The 16,240-nt window shown below is 34.5% G+C and overlaps 2 protein-coding genes across 2 annotated transcripts; one reads left to right on the top strand and one right to left on the bottom strand.

Moving 5' to 3' along the window:
- Positions 1 to 2,791: 2,791 nt before the first annotated feature.
- On the top strand, positions 2,792 to 4,664 carry LOC139866603 (transcription factor MYBS1-like). The gene is made up of 2 exons (XM_071854890.1): positions 2,792 to 3,323; positions 3,813 to 4,664. Exons 1-2 carry the CDS (start codon positions 2,914 to 2,916, stop codon positions 4,279 to 4,281), a joined length of 879 nt encoding a protein of 292 aa, XP_071710991.1. The 5' UTR covers positions 2,792 to 2,913; the 3' UTR covers positions 4,282 to 4,664.
- Positions 4,665 to 4,722: 58 nt separating this feature from the next.
- LOC139866602 (histone deacetylase 15) lies at positions 4,723 to 15,175 on the bottom strand. Its single transcript, XM_071854888.1, has 18 exons — positions 15,086 to 15,175; positions 12,613 to 12,894; positions 11,775 to 11,948; positions 11,574 to 11,673; positions 11,045 to 11,121; positions 10,546 to 10,621; positions 10,322 to 10,386; positions 10,051 to 10,106; positions 9,836 to 9,959; positions 9,380 to 9,505; positions 9,223 to 9,273; positions 7,953 to 8,021; positions 7,718 to 7,826; positions 7,544 to 7,623; positions 7,192 to 7,274; positions 7,058 to 7,103; positions 6,702 to 6,873; positions 4,723 to 5,098 (listed from the first exon to the last, which is right to left on the bottom strand). Exons 2-18 carry the CDS (start codon positions 12,856 to 12,858, stop codon positions 4,965 to 4,967), a joined length of 1,788 nt encoding a protein of 595 aa, XP_071710989.1. The 5' UTR covers positions 12,859 to 12,894; positions 15,086 to 15,175; the 3' UTR covers positions 4,723 to 4,964.
- Between the last annotated feature and the right edge of the window lie 1,065 nt (positions 15,176 to 16,240).

The following is a 16,240-nucleotide window of genomic DNA, read 5'->3' on the forward strand; positions in this document are numbered from 1 at the left end:
CTAAACCCTAAACTCTAAATCGGGCTAAATTTTACTTCACAAAACATGGAAAAAAAACGTTCACATTCTTCACGAACAATATTATCTTGAATGTTATTTTTGTCGATCGTTTCCCGCCTAAATAATAACATTCATCACGAAGTGTCTTTTCTAAATGTTCATAGTTTCGTGTGATCTTGATGCCGGAAAAAAAAATTCCAAAAAAAACGAATTTTTTTTTTTTTTTTGCTTCCACCGCTTCTCCCCGATTGGTTACTTCCTCATTGATCCTGCCCCTATATATATATATATATATATATATATAGTGGTAGGATCAAGAGGGAAGTAACCATTCGAGGGGAAGCGGGGGGAAGCAAAAACTTTTTTTTTCGTTTTTTGAAAAAACTTTGTTCACGGACATTGTAGATGAGATGAAAATATGAACATTTAGTAGAGACACTTTGTGATAAATGTTTTTATTTTGGCGGGAAAACGCTCGAAGAAGTAATATATAACAATTATCGTGTTTTTCGAACGTATTTTGAGGTTTTAGCTATTGGGGTTTAGATATTAGGGTTTAGATATTAGGGTTTATAGGGTTTAGATATTAGGGTTTAGAAATTTAGGGTTTAAGGTTTAGATTTAGGATTTAGATTGAGTTTTTAACACGAACGGTTTAGAGTTTAGGGTTTAGGGTTTAGGGTTTTGTGTTTTGGGTTTATGGAATAAACCCAAAACACCAAACCCTAAACCCTAAACCCTAAACTCTAAATCGGGCTAAATTTTACTTCACAAAGCATGGAAAAAAAACGTTCATATTCTTCACGAACAATATTATCTTGAATGTTATTTTTGTTGATCGTTTTCCCGCCTAAATAATAACATTCATCACGAAGTGTCTCTTCTAAATGTTCATATTTTCGTGTGATCTTGATGCCGGAAAAAAAAAATTCAAAAAAAAACGAATTTTTTTTTTTTTGCTTCCCCCGATTCCCCCCGATTGGTTACTTCCCATTGATCCTGCCCCTATATATATATACACACACTTACGGTAAATTGGTAAATTACGTATATCAGATTTAAAATGTGTTAGTATGATGCTTCGCATTATTCAGATAATGAAATCTATAGCTATATGATAGGATTCAAATAGAAAGATCTCCTACTTGACCCGAAACCGATTGATCTAGCCATGAGAGCAGGTTGAAGAGAGCTCTAACAGGTGCGAACAATCGAGCGGAGAAACAATTACGTCTCGTTTACACATTAACTAAGGGATCCTCAAATGTATATTTTATGTAAAGAGCATGTCACAATATATAACAGATTTGTTACATATATATCAGAATTGATGATCAAGAAAAGAAATTGCATGTATATTTGCAGAAACGCTTGTGTAAAAAAATGATTAAAATGTAAATAGTATTGAGAAGATGTAAATTTTACAAAGATGTTTTATGTCGAGAATGTAAAATTGTAAAGCTTTCACTGTAAATATAAAAAAGAAGAAGAAATGACGGACGCTTGCAGAACATATTTCTTAAATAAATTTATTCAACCTCCAAGATATCCACTTTAATACATTATCAATGCACATGTTGAAGGGTTAAGTGACTAAAAAACTAATGCTTAGACCATAAGTAGTGGTGATATGGTCACGGACAAGTGTTGGTGAGAAGTGAATGAGTGTAGGACCATACGTATTCTAAGTTTCTACCACTGTTTATTAGTAGAACGATCAACAAGTATAGTATTTAACTAATGAGAAGAATGGAATAAGAATAAGAAAAGGAAGAACTATCGCTCAGGGAGACACAAACCGAGAACTTTGTTCGAAACACCGTGAACGAATGTTGGAATGTCAAATGTGTTTAACCCAGAGAATGCCACTTGAAAAGGCCCCTCCTATCGCAACGGTGTTAGGTGTGTCGGAAGTACGGGCGAAACTACATAGGGGTAGGGGTGGCATCGGCCCCCAGTTGATTTGAAATTTTCAATGTTAAAATTTTAGATTTTTTGATCTCTCCGGCGGATTTGAAATTTCAGACTTAAAATTTGATTTTGCCCCCAATCCAAAATCCTGACCCAAAATGTTGTATTTTCATGGAAGAAAAAAATTTACACCGAATGAGAGTGCTTTTAAATAAGTTTTCTCCTCGATGAAAAAACTCTGGTTTCGCCACTGGTCGGAAGCTGTTGCAACGTGACCAACTCCTATCCATTTTTTTTCACTACATGAAACTTATTACGGAGCACTTAACACGTTCAAATTACCTCGTCAATTGTCAATTCTTGATCATTGAGATTCATGGACATTTCGGATGTCTATTTAGGTTTGGAACTCTAGATTTTTTCCCTTTCAAATAAATCGAAATGAATGAATTTTTTTATTTGGAATCGTGTTAGGGTTTCCTTAATTCTATTATTAATGCAAACATATTTGGTAATTATCATTTAAATTTTGCTCTAAACATTTCTTTCAAAGTGTATATTTTCACTCCATTTTCATTATTTAATCAACTTATACATTGATTCCGTTCTTGAGAAAAATTTATTTAGTTTAATACTAACACAAACGTAAAATGTATTTCATTTTGCTAACATCTTACTCCATCACTATTAAGGTAGTTCATATGATCATAGTCATCATACAAAAATCTATTCGTTCATTAGTTATAAAAATTGGGACGTGGAAAAAAGTCTGTAGCCGTTGTTGTTGAAGAAGTATTATTTGTAAAGGAAATGACAAAAAAGCCCATCCCTTCAACTAAAGAGTGGTCCTATTCCATTAATACAATTGATGCCCCAATTCTTATCCTTCACTACCCTTCTCACTTTTTCCTCTACATCATTCAACAAAAACTCTCCTCTCCAAACCTTCAACCAACATCTCATTCTAATACAACCATTAAAGCAATAGGTACAACAACAATAATGTCATCATCAAAAGTTTGGAGCAAAGAAGAAGATAAGGCCTTTGAGAATGCCATTGCCAACCATTGGAATATTGATTCCAAAGAACAATGGGATACAATTGCTTCACTTGTACCTACTAAAACCATTCCAGAGTTAAAACAACACTATCAATTACTTGTTGAAGATGTTGATGACATTGAAGGTGGAATCATTCCAATTCCCAAGTATCTTGGAGAGGAATCATCTTCCTCTTCTACTAAAGAACACAACCATCATGGATCAAATTCGAATCGACGCTCGTCTTGTAATTATAGCAACGGGTTCTCGGGAACCAGTCATGATTCTGCTGGCCAAGGTGGCGGAAAAGCGAATTCTAGAGCAGAACAAGAACGTCGAAAAGGGATTCCATGGACCGAAGAAGAGCATAGGTATGTAACTAATCGAAGTTTTCGCTATTTTATCCCAATATAGGTAAATAGTTCTAGCATAGCTTAGATTAAGAGAATCCATGAATTAGTTAACATAATGAAGAATATTTCACACGAACTGGTAAAACCTTACAACTTTTAATCAGAATTATCAGCTTTCAGTTTTATGAAAAATGAACTCTCAGAATAATTGTTTTGATTGTACAAGTACTATGATTCTTAATTTCTTACTTATTATGAAATTATTATTAGAGAATTAATGCATTGAGAGTACATGATGTGGTTGATTGACAAGAAAACAATTATTGTTATAAGAGCATTGTACAATTTCTGTTGCAAAGTGTACAATGTTAGGCACTGCAATATATGCACAACTATCTCTAGATCTAGGTTATTTTCTAGAGCAAGCAGCAAATCCAGTACAATATAATGTTATATGGATAGATTGAGCCTAGTACAACTTCTTACGCACGTTGTACAACTGCACAGGTTATTTTTGTTGGGATTGGACAAGTTTGGTAAAGGTGATTGGAGGAGCATATCAAGAAACTATGTGATTTCAAGAACACCTACACAAGTTGCAAGCCATGCCCAGAAATACTTCATAAGATTGAACTCAATGAATAGAGATAGACGGCGAACTAGTATTCATGACATCACTAGTATCAATAACGGTGATGTTTCTTCACACCAAATGCCAATTACAGGTCAATCAGGGAGTACAAACCCATCAACCGGTTCAACGGTTGGTGCACCCATGAAACACAGGCCGCGCCAACCATGTATGCCACCGGGTATGGGTATGTATGGAGCACCGATGGGCCACCCGGTAGCCACTGCTCCTGGCCATTTGCCATCGGCAGTTGGAACTCCGGTAATGATGCCTCACGGCCACCATCCACCGTACATTATGCCGGTTGCGTACCCGATGGCCCCACCACCAACAATGCATCAATAACACCAATATAGCAATAGCTCAGTAGTACTCGGTACTTTGAAGCTGGAACACGTCATATGAAAGATTAAACCTAACAATGCATCAATGAAGACAGAATCTTTTAAGGGTTTTTCACTTTGTGCAATAATCACCCTAGTCATAGTGCTAGCATTTGATAGTGCACTCCAATTGATGAGCTTTTCTTTCACAAAAATTGGGATTGTAAAAGGTTCATTGAAAGGGCAATTGAAGTAGGACCACAGCAACTTTTTAATGATCAATTTCTGTTGGTTAAAGAATTTTCACCAACTGTTGTACATTTTTCAAGCTCAAAATATTTCAACTTGCAATTATTTGTACCAACAAGAATAATGATATAATTGACTAGTACCTTTTGCATTGAATGTCGTACGTTGCTCTGGATTTGTAAATCAAACTCATGATCAAAAAAAAAATTTGAAATAATCTTATGGTGGTTTATCTTCTAACTTTCTAAGGCCCAAAATGTGACACAGAGATGGTGTTTACTAAAGTTAAGCTGTCAAACATCATTGTCTGCGGATGTCAAAAAGATAGAAAAAACCAAAAGTATGATAATATCTTCATGACTAAATACTAGAACTAGTCAAGATGCCCTCTTGGTAAAAAAAATCCAGTAACAAATACAAAATTAGTACAAAATGAGGGCAACTATAAGGAACATTTTACAGCCATAACGATGATCTGGTACGTTTTCTCGAGTTTAGGCGATGGTGCTCGGAAAGAATGTGATGAAGAAACTTCTTTCGTCCCACTTTCCACCATGACGGTACCATAAATCGTTGCTTTTTCTTTTTCTCTGCAAGATGAAAATTAGATAACGATATATCAAGATTCAAAAAATTAATATATACTTACTGAAGATTTTACCATATTTCCACTTATAATTTTGATAAATCCACTCATAATGATGTTTAACGTCATGTACAGTACAATTAACCTAATGCATAATATGAGTGAATTTATCAAATACCTAAGTGGAAATATCATTACCCCAGAGTACCAACAAACAAGAATGACTGATTATGGGGAATCTAATGGTTTTCATTTCTTCCCACGTCAAGTATATGGACCCCACTAGTTGTGGCAACTGCAGCCCATTTACCTTAGGACGGGTCAGCTCAAGTTATTTCAACTCCTCTAACGGATAAATCAAAGAAAGTTCAGCAAAAATTGAACACGCAAAAATCTGCCAAAAATGAGTTAAAAGCTAGATGATTGTTTTAGTAATATGATTTAAACACAAATTATTTACAATGTAAGCTTTAAACAATTGGATAAATAGTGGGCAAGGTCAACCCAAACCAACGCGCTTCAACAAGTATCAACACATACTTGTTATAACCCATTACCCAACCCATTATTTTTACACCATTACGAGACCCAGAAACTGAAAAGGTTAGTCTTCAAGATGAAGAATTACATTTCACATTTTTTTACACCCGAATCACCCTTCTTAAAACTTATAGAACCAATATCACATTTCTTTTGACACCATTAAATAAGACCAAAGAAAAGTGAAACTGTTATATCGTCTTCAAGATGACAACAACAATACCCAATCCCGCATATATGAAAAACTTATATATAGTCTTCAAGATGATGACAACAATACCCAATCCTGCATATACGAGGTAAAAGGGTAGTCTTCAAGATTACGAGGGGTGGTATAGCATATTAATGTGAACAAGGATTCCTATGGGCACTGCTGGAATATTTCTTATTTCCGTATTCTAACGCCAATCTTTAATTTAAAGACTTAGAAAGGTGACTTTTTAAGTGGTCCACTCCACATAACACCAAAGATACCTCAAATCACTTTCAAGAATATCATGCATTGGAATAAGAATAATATGTGATTAAGGTCAATCACATTTTTATTTAAACTATTCTTTAATTTAGTTGGAGTTGGTTAATGAAAGACCTGACCCTGCGGCATACTAAGTCACTAATCTTACTGTATAGAACAAGAAAGCAACCTTCCCACTCATATCCACTATAGTTGGAGTCGGACAACGCGTTGGTTTGGGGACTAGCCCGTCCCGAGTCGCCCAAACACGGCTTAAAAGTCGGTCAATGCTAAAAAGTCGGGTCAAAGTCGGTCTGAGTCAGTCACGCATCATGAGTTTCAAGACAAGTTGGTTTCAATCCCTTACAAGGGAAAGGAAATAGATAAGGCATCCAATTTTGGAGCTTCAGTTGATAAAGCAGGCTTTGTCACATTGGTTCCATACTCATTGAATTCAAGTTTTTCCCTCAAGAACACATGAGGTATGATTCTCACATCGACATTTAATTCAAGCATATTCATGATTAAATATTGGTGTTAGCGCCTGTTTTATTTATAGACCTGATCAAGAAGAAAAAATCAAGTACGAGGAGCAAGATAACAATGAACTTACTTATTTCCTGCACAGCATATGATCCCCATCGTGATTCGAGATCTAATAAGATGGGTCCCAGAGTAGGCCAATAACTGTTCTGGATCTTCAAAACATCAAGAACAGTTCGTAGTCCAGATATAGAAGGTACACTGTTCTCCAAAATGCTGTCAGGACTTTCACCAAGCAAGATCTTCAACACAAACCACAAAAAATCAATTCATTATTTCATAAAAATCGCATGCCTTGAATCATAGCAATGCGATAATAAAAGTGGTTCGTTAAAGTCCAAAGAAAATGATATAGTAATATTGTAGTGTGACAGTTGCCACTTCTAATAAGTAATGCACTAATGCCTAATTAGTAAGAGTATTTACCTTGATTACTGCGGTAGCTGATGATGAAATTGATCGGAGATTGTATCTGAGAAAAGTATAATTGTAATATCATTTATTTATATGGTTATAAAATAAGTCCATACATGATAAAAAAAAAAAGTGAAATGACGAACCCGCCCTCAAGGATAACAAGCAACTTTCCACTGGATAATGGCATTAACATTTTTGTCATCTGTGCATAACCAGCAGGCGTCACCTACAAAAATATAATAATATCTTATTAGCTACGGAAGTACCTGTCAAAAATACACTGAAATAAGGTTGTAAAATTCGCAAGCTGTGGACGAGTCAGACGTTGACCAACATTGACTTTTAGTAATAAAAAAATTAAGCATTTGTATTATACATTATACATATAAATATATCAAACATTAAACAAAAATCTTTCAGATATAGATATAGGGCACAAAATCTAATTTCAAAATATATTAAAATTTTAACCAACTTTGACTTTGACCGACTTACATCACAGCATCCGAGGGGATCTCCCCTTGCAGCATCAAATCCAGCTGATATGATTGTTATATCAGGGCCAAACGCTTTAGCTGCAATCAAGTATGATTATATTATTAGCCAGATAACATAAAAAGATTTAAAAAAAAAGGATAAAAGAGAAGTGGAAAATAAACAATAAATAACCTATTGGAAGCACAACATGTTCAAAGGCAAATATATAATCGTTATCTCCAACACCCCCGCGACTCCATGGGACATTTACACAGAACCCTTCTCCACCCATGGAACCAACCTGGCAGAAAAATATTAGCTTCTTTTTAATCAAAAAAATGGGGTGAAACTTAAATAAATTTTTAATATGAACACGGTCGCATTCACATGTACAATCCTATATTTTGAGTGAAAAGAATTAGGTTACCTCAAAGGCAGCACCAGTACCAGGATAGAACTTTCCACCTTCATGTCTATGTAACGATATATACAACACCTGGAATTTTTCAATATCATCAGAAAAGACAAACAACATCCTACACCAAGTAGCAGTAGTGACACAAACTTGGTTGCAAACGGCGGTTGTGGCAGCCGTTGCGGCGGTTTGGTGACTAGCCCATCTCGTTTCGTCCAAAAACGTCTAATTAGTCGGTCAACACTTAAAAGTTAGGTCAAAGTCGGGTCGACGTGGGTCAAAAGTCGACTTTTTGTCTGGCATTGTTCTAGTGTAAACAAATATCCCAAGCACAATAAAACTTAGCTTCGAAAAACACCGATTTACATCGTACTTCTAAAAGATAAAATAATTAATACACTATATCTATTACTTAAACTAACACCACATCATCTTATTTGTACATCAATTATTTTTAAAATATTTATGTTTGAAATATTTATATTTAATATATTTTTTTGAAAGTTAATGTTGGTCAACGTCCGTCTTGACCGACTTGACCTTGCAAGTTTCCGACCGACTCGCCTCCGTCTCGCGGCTTTTTCAACCTTGGACACAAACAAGTGGGTTCAAAGAGCATGCAACTGATATTGAACTTCGATAGTCACAAAAGTAAAAGTATTCCATATTTCTTTTAGTAAAAATAATATCAACAAGCTGAAGAAAGTGATAGAAAGAATCACCGCTTTGTTCTGCTCAAATATTTCTCGAGTGCAAAAACGTCTAATTAGTTGGTCAACACTAGAAAAGTTAGGTCAAGGTAGAGAAAAGTCGGTTCAAAGTTGGTCAACGTCAGTCAAAAATCGACTTTTTGTCTGGCGGAGTTCTAGTGTAAAACGAAATCCCAAGCCCATTTAAAAATAGCTTGGAAAAACATCGACTTACAAAGTATCCCTTAAATATAAACTAATAAATACACTATCATTGTAGAAAACATTATAAAAAACATACGTATTATTTAAACAAATACCACATCATCTTATTTGTAAATATTTATTTTTAAAACATTTATGTTTGAAATATTAATGTGTCTCAACCGACTCGACCTTTCAAGGTCCTTACTGACTGGTCTTTGTCTAGCGTCATTTTTAACCTTGGACACAAACAAGTGGCTCAAAGAGCCACTTGTTGAACCACAAATGATACTGAACTTCGATAGTCAAAAAAGTAAAAGTACTCCATATTTCTTTTAGTAAAGATAATGACAACAAAACAGGCTGAAGAAAGTTATAGAAAAAATCACCGCTTTGTTCTGATCAAATATTTCTTGAGTCCCATTTCCATGGTGTACGTCCTGCATATATTTACGTTAAAACTAAGTACCTAAAAATACTATCTACCATCTTTAATTAAAAACAGTTAAACTATAATTAAGAAGCTGAAGAAACTATATGCATTACCCAATCAACAATCAACACTTTTTCAGCTCCCGCAGCCCGAGCTGCAGCAGCAGCAACTGCAGCATTGTTATGCAGACAGAAACCCATTGCATGTTTTACACCAGCATGATGACCTGGCGGACGCACCTGACCCATCACACACATAACGATACTTATAAAGTAGCTAGAGTCACTATTGTAAAAGTCAGTCAACGCTAAAAAGTTGGGTCAAAGTCGGCCGAGTCAGGTCTGAGTTGGTCAAAGTCAAAGTTAGGTCAAAACCTTTATTTTAAAATTAGATTTCGCGTCATAAATCTATGTTTGAAATGTCTATGTTTCATGTTTGAAATACTTAAGTGTAATATATCTGTTTGATTAATTTACTACTAAAAGTCAACGTTGGTCAACGCCCGACTCGCGACTTTTAGAACTTTTGCTAGAGGTGAATTGTAATGACCAGAATATAAGCTATTTTACCAAAGCAAACCCATTTTTCGCACGCCCAAAATATATTGATTTAGCAAGATCGGCACATAATCCTGCCGCGAGCCTTGCAGCGAGCGCAGAATCTTTATTTGCGTAAGTATCGGGAGTGAAATAACTGCCAGGAAACAATTATAACCGAATGATAAATGAAAAACATGTAGCAATACTATAGTGTGAAGGCTATTAGTTATCATCATTTCACATACCTAGCAACACATTGGCTTGTAAGTTCAACAGATACTATATTTTCATCAGAATGGACCTGAATTTAAAGATCGTGTTAATCTGGGTCATTAAGTCAATAGCCTAAGTAAACAGCAAATATGCTGTACCACATATGGACTGCAATGCAATACGATTCCAGATATTGGTGACTAAAATATAGGATATTAGAAGATCAGCATGGCAATCAGCTTATTTAGGATATTTATGCAATTAATGACTACTCAAAAATAATATAATAAGGGAGATGCTTACCATCTGGAGTTCCTCTGGCGTAATTTCTCGCGCTGGAATTGGTTGGCATACTCCAGGAAATATGCCTACGAGTAAAAAGTAAAGGATCTAAGCAACATATGTAAAAGTGGAAATATCTTAACGTTGTAATTTATGAAAAAAGTTAAAAATATAGAATATATTTTACAAGGTAGAATGTGTCAAATGGTCGAATGGGTTAAAAAGGTCAAGAGTCACACACACACCTGCTGTTGCCAGGCTGGCGGCGATTGCTCGAAGACGGTCTGGTCTTTCTGGATGGGGAAGAGACTTCTTTTCAATCTACAGCATTAAAAAATAAAAATAATAATAATAAAAAAAACATTATTTATAGGGATAGGAATACAAAATAAATCGCTTTAGTTGAACACAAATTTTTCATCACATTGACATGTTCTACTTGCATTTGTAAGTCTACTATATCCGCCACATTAGTCTATTCAAGAGCTTATCTGGCACATTAATACGAGTTCAGATTATGAATGGTGACGAGTATCACATTATAACCTTATATATGAATCAATTTCGCACCAGTTGTCCAATAGCAATCAATTTTTCAAGGATTACCAAACAGAAAAGAAAATAGAAAGAATGATAACATGAAAAGTGTAAATGATTCACATTTAGGCGATTGAATAATTAAAAGGTAATGGCTTTTTGTTCAAATGTATGTGAAAAGATTAAGATATCAGGAAGAAATCTTACTTCGGAGTGAAGCAACATCCTGTCATCAAATCCTACTACTGTCATTTTTGGCGAGGCTGAATTTTGGGAAAAAGAAGCTACCAATTGATAGAATGAAAAGATCAATCAATAAAATATCAACATTGAAAACAAAAAAAAATCATAAACATTCAGATTTGGTTGGCATACATTTTGCTATTTAATGATGGCAGTATTGATGACCGTATATAGCAATTAAAAAAGTACTACCAATGGATGACCATATATTTCGCAAAAATAGAAGACCGTATATCTTATTACCTTAGGGAAAACCCTAAAATTCCCGAAATGTAATGTAATATATATCTTGTTATTAGATGTTGGTAGTATTGATGAACGTATATAGCAACTAACAATAAATGGATTGTAATGATAACTGTACCTGGACATGCTTACAAGCCATGCATTTGACTGTCTTCTATATTTAAAATATTTAAAGTTATCTAATTGAATATAAATAAATCTCTCACGTTCACTAACAACAAGCACACATATCAATGTAGAATATCACCTGCAGACTTGCCATTTCGTTCCAATGAATCTGCCTTCTCTATAGGCGATGCGAGATACCCATGCCTAAGGATTCCAGATTCTTTATGCTCTCCACATATCTACATATAAAAAGTTTGTTGCTTATTGACATATATATCGTGTAAGATAATATTAATAAATAATAGAATTAAAGCATCATAAAAAGTTGATATAACCATACATGGCAATAGATTGCATCATCAAGGTTTGCCATTGTACAGTTGACGCAATTCCATTTGACAATCATTATCTGGCTTTCTAACGGGTCCCAATCACTGTCATCTTCATCATCAAAATCACCTTCTTTGGTATACATATCCTGAAGAGTCATGTCTTCATGCTGTCCCATTTGCTTCTGCAGTTATTTTTTTGTTATAAACTTTAATAATGCAAATTATCCAAAAACACAACAAACACCAAAGAAGACACTGTTCATAGCAAAAAACACTCCAAAATCAGAGCCTTTCTTATTATAACATCCAAACCTGATACCACATCCAATAAAGACTTTTCATGGTAACTATAAGTAGCTGTATATAGTTATAAAAATATAAATTATTTCAATAGATTTGAACAAATTCCATTTATTTGAAACCTAAAGCAAGACTGGCATACAGTAGACTGTTTCCTTCTAAAATAACAGGACCAACACTTCAGTTTTTTACAAGTTAGCAAAAATCGCAACTCGGGGAGTACTCGGTCGGGACTTTTAGGGAGTACTCGGCAACTCGGGGAGTACTGTGATGTTGACTAAGTTTGACTTTGACCAATTTTGCCCGAGTTTTGACAAAATTTGACTCATATTCTGAGTTTTGACCGATTTCCGAGTAATCCCGGAGTTTTGGCCGAGTTTGACCGAGTACTCCCTAGGCTGCCAAAACCGAGCAACACTGTAAGCTGCCAACTATATTAGATGCATATAAAAGCAGCTAATATAGTAGTCAAGGTAAAATTATGCATTTAATTTAGTATTGCAACAGTGATTTTTTATATAAGTTTAAGCTGCAAAAGTCACTTACTTTGGCTCGCACTCCTTCGGTAGATGTTCCCGAAACATCTCCAGAACCATTATCGCCTTGATACGTACTCGCAACGATTCCACCAGATCCCAAGCTTCCTTGCCTTCCATTGAAGCCCTGTACAAGTGTTGGGTTAATTTGGTCATGCATGTTGGTGGTCCCCGCCTCCCCATTTCCTAATCGGCTGATTTGCATGGTGTTTGAGACCACCTTATGGTCACTGTGACAACCCTCCAACACAATCATTCTTTCATTAAGAATCTAACCGGCCGTGAAGATGTGCTAAAAAAATCAAACACGCAAAATACTTCAGGTCATAAACAGCACACAGATAGAAAAGTAAAGGGGAAAAATGCATCCTCCTTGTTATAGACAACATTATCATATGCACGACACATCTCAAATGTATGCAGTAACAACATTCGTAGAGACTCCAGGCATAGCAGTATCAGACCCATTACATGGTTATATTTACAAATTAGCCACATGACATAGAAAAACTCCAATTATATTAGCAGCGACATTTCAAAAACTATATAAAATGCCTAATTTTAACTTGAAAACTATATTAAATGCCCACAACTTAATATATATACCTGGTGCATATTAACTTAAGCGAACATGGGGTTCGAACACTAAAGGTAACAATTTGCTTCCAATAGTAAGCAACTAAGCATTAGTTTGTATTATTCCTTTATTACTGAGCCTTTACATATTCAGCAGCAGAATATAAATAAAGATAATTCTTCTAATATCATGTTTGCAAATTACATTATTGAGATCAATATTTCAAAATTAGGAAGATAACAACTAAAAAATGCACCAAGGTAGATAGAAAGGTACTAATTCACATATTTCCAATGTAGAATGAAATGATAAGTCTCCTTATATGTAAACAGAAAATACGTCAACATTTTAAAATCCACTCATGATTCTCTCAAAAATAGTAATTGGAAATACCGAAAAATAAAATGTTAATCATTGGTCCAATACTAAACTAGCGCAGTCTGAATTCATCACTAGCTTGAACATAGTGGCTGGCTAACTTTTACTTGCATGCTACTTGATATATATCACAAAAAAATATAACTAAGGCTTCTAAATTGAGAATGTGAATTAGTCGCTGACTTATTCTGTTTCTTTAATTAAACATAAATGCCAAAAGAAACTGTAATAACGATAAAAATTATATAAATGTCACTAAATCGACTCTTACGTGCGTATGCAGTCAGTGTTATAATTCAGAAACACACACAAAATCTCAAGTATATGTCATTTAATATTTCCCTCAATCCTTTTGTTACAGCCAACGCAAACAATCGGCACACGTCCACCAAAAATCTATTAAACCCTAACACTCGCATAATCCTGCATATGTCCTTTAATATCTCCCTAAACCCTAATGTTATAGCCAAACAAACCAACAAATAACTAATACTAATGTACCTAATAAGCATAATTACGAATCAAACACAAACATAAATCTCAAGTAAGAATCAGTTATATATTTCCCATAACCCTATATCCCAAATGTTATAGCCAAACCAAACAGCAAACAATCAACACTCATCTACCTGAATTCAATTTAACCATAACATTCACGTAATAGCAATTACGAATCAAACACATATCTCAAGTATATGTCATTTAATATATCCCTTGACCCTAATGTTATAGCCAAACAAAACAAGGAATAAGGAAGACTAATGTCCCTAATTTTTAATTATTATTAAACCCCTAGGATTCACATAATCAAAATCAAAAATCACGCACAAACATAAATCGCAAGTATAGGTCATTTATATATTCACCTTAATCCTAATGTTACAGCCAAACGAAGCAACAAACAACCAACAGTCATTTACCTAATTTCTACTACCAATGAGTATGTGTATTAACAAAGTTGGTCCCAAAAATTCAAACTACAGGGTTTCAGGTTCAAGCAATCTACAAAAACTTCAAAAATGTCACAACTAGCACTCATTTACTTGATTTCTATTGAAACCCTAACAGTCGCATAATCAAAGATATGAACTATAAACACAAAAACAAACTCAAGTATGCTACATTTAAAATTTTCCTTAACCAAACAATATACACTCATTTACCTAAATTTAATTAAGCCCTACCGTTCACATAATCACTACAAATCAAACACAAAATCACAGAGCGTGTGTACTAACAAAATCGGTCCAAAATCTCATACTCCAGGGTTTCAATTTCAGTGTATACATACAAAGACTTCAAAAATCTCAAAATATATAAAAAAATAAAAAATAATTATTTCAACATGTACACACGCTTATGTTCACTACGCACTATCCAAATCATAATTAACATATTAAACTTATATATAATAACAACAGCAATCCATAAATAAACGTTAACAACGTCATGACGCATTTAACTAACTGTTACAAATAATGACGATGAACTTTGGATGCTAAAATGAAATTTTAGTCGATTAATTCACCTGATTAAGATGTGAACAGCGCTGAATTTGACTGCAATTTCAACGGCTCGATTTTTGCGATTCTTAATTTGGGGGAAGAAATGTTTTTTTAGAGCTGAGTGAGGTGAGGGTCCGCTAGCTGATTTTTATTGGCGGAAGTATTGAAAATTGCAAATGTACCCTTACTCTTTTCTTTTTTACTTTAACTTCCCCAAACGTTTATATTATTATATATTAGCCCCGGTTTTAAAATTTTCCTTTTGTGATCCTCATGTTTTCAACTAAGAACCACTAACAAGCACCTAAAGTTTCGAGTTTAAACGCTATGTACTGATTATTTTTTTGTGGTTCCCTTTCGGAGTCGAGTGATCCAACTTGCTATGCGGGTTGACTAATCTAGAAGCTACAACTCGTTTTACGAGTTGCTTAGAGTTGGTATACCTTTGTGGTCGCGAGAGGGTAATTTTAGAAGATTGATGTGTTTGACCAACTTTTTAACCATTATCCATTGAAAAGTTGTAAATTCTCACAAAAGCATAAATGCATCTTGGTATAACTTTTCACAAAAGCATAAATGTATCTTCATTTAAACATTTAAATTCATTAATTGAGAAGTGTTAACAAAATTTGACTATAAAAAGTTACAATTCGAACTTGTGGTTGTGGTGTAGTGGATGACGCATTCTTTTCACAGAGGAGATGGAGGTTTGAATCTTTGCACACACAATTAATTCTCAAGTTCACCCTCCACATTACGTGGGATGCCTAGGTTGAGGTCACCAATTTAAATCTCTTCGTGAGAGAAGATGTCTCATTAAAATAAGTCTGCTTTGATGTTGTACCGGATCCGTACACGAACTCTACCCAAACACTGCTCGTATGGATGTGTTTCCGGGTACCATCGAGCGGGTTCGAGTTTCTACCTGAACGTGTGTGTTATGTGCAAATGATAAGGGTCGTTGAAATAAATGATCCGCTGATGTAAAAATCGTTGTTAAAAAAAAAAAGTTAAAACTCAATCTAAAGCTTAAATGCATCTATATAAGTGTTCAATAATTTCATTTGATAACTTATATGGTTTGAATATGTGCAATTAGTAGTTCTTAAGTTTAATAGCATTATTAGAGTTGTTTGTAAAAATATTCTTGGAGTTTTTAAAAATACCTAAAGATTAGT

Source organism: Rutidosis leptorrhynchoides, chromosome 9, assembly GCF_046630445.1.
Source record: "Rutidosis leptorrhynchoides isolate AG116_Rl617_1_P2 chromosome 9, CSIRO_AGI_Rlap_v1, whole genome shotgun sequence".
Classification (NCBI taxonomy): domain Eukaryota; kingdom Viridiplantae; phylum Streptophyta; class Magnoliopsida; order Asterales; family Asteraceae; genus Rutidosis; species Rutidosis leptorrhynchoides.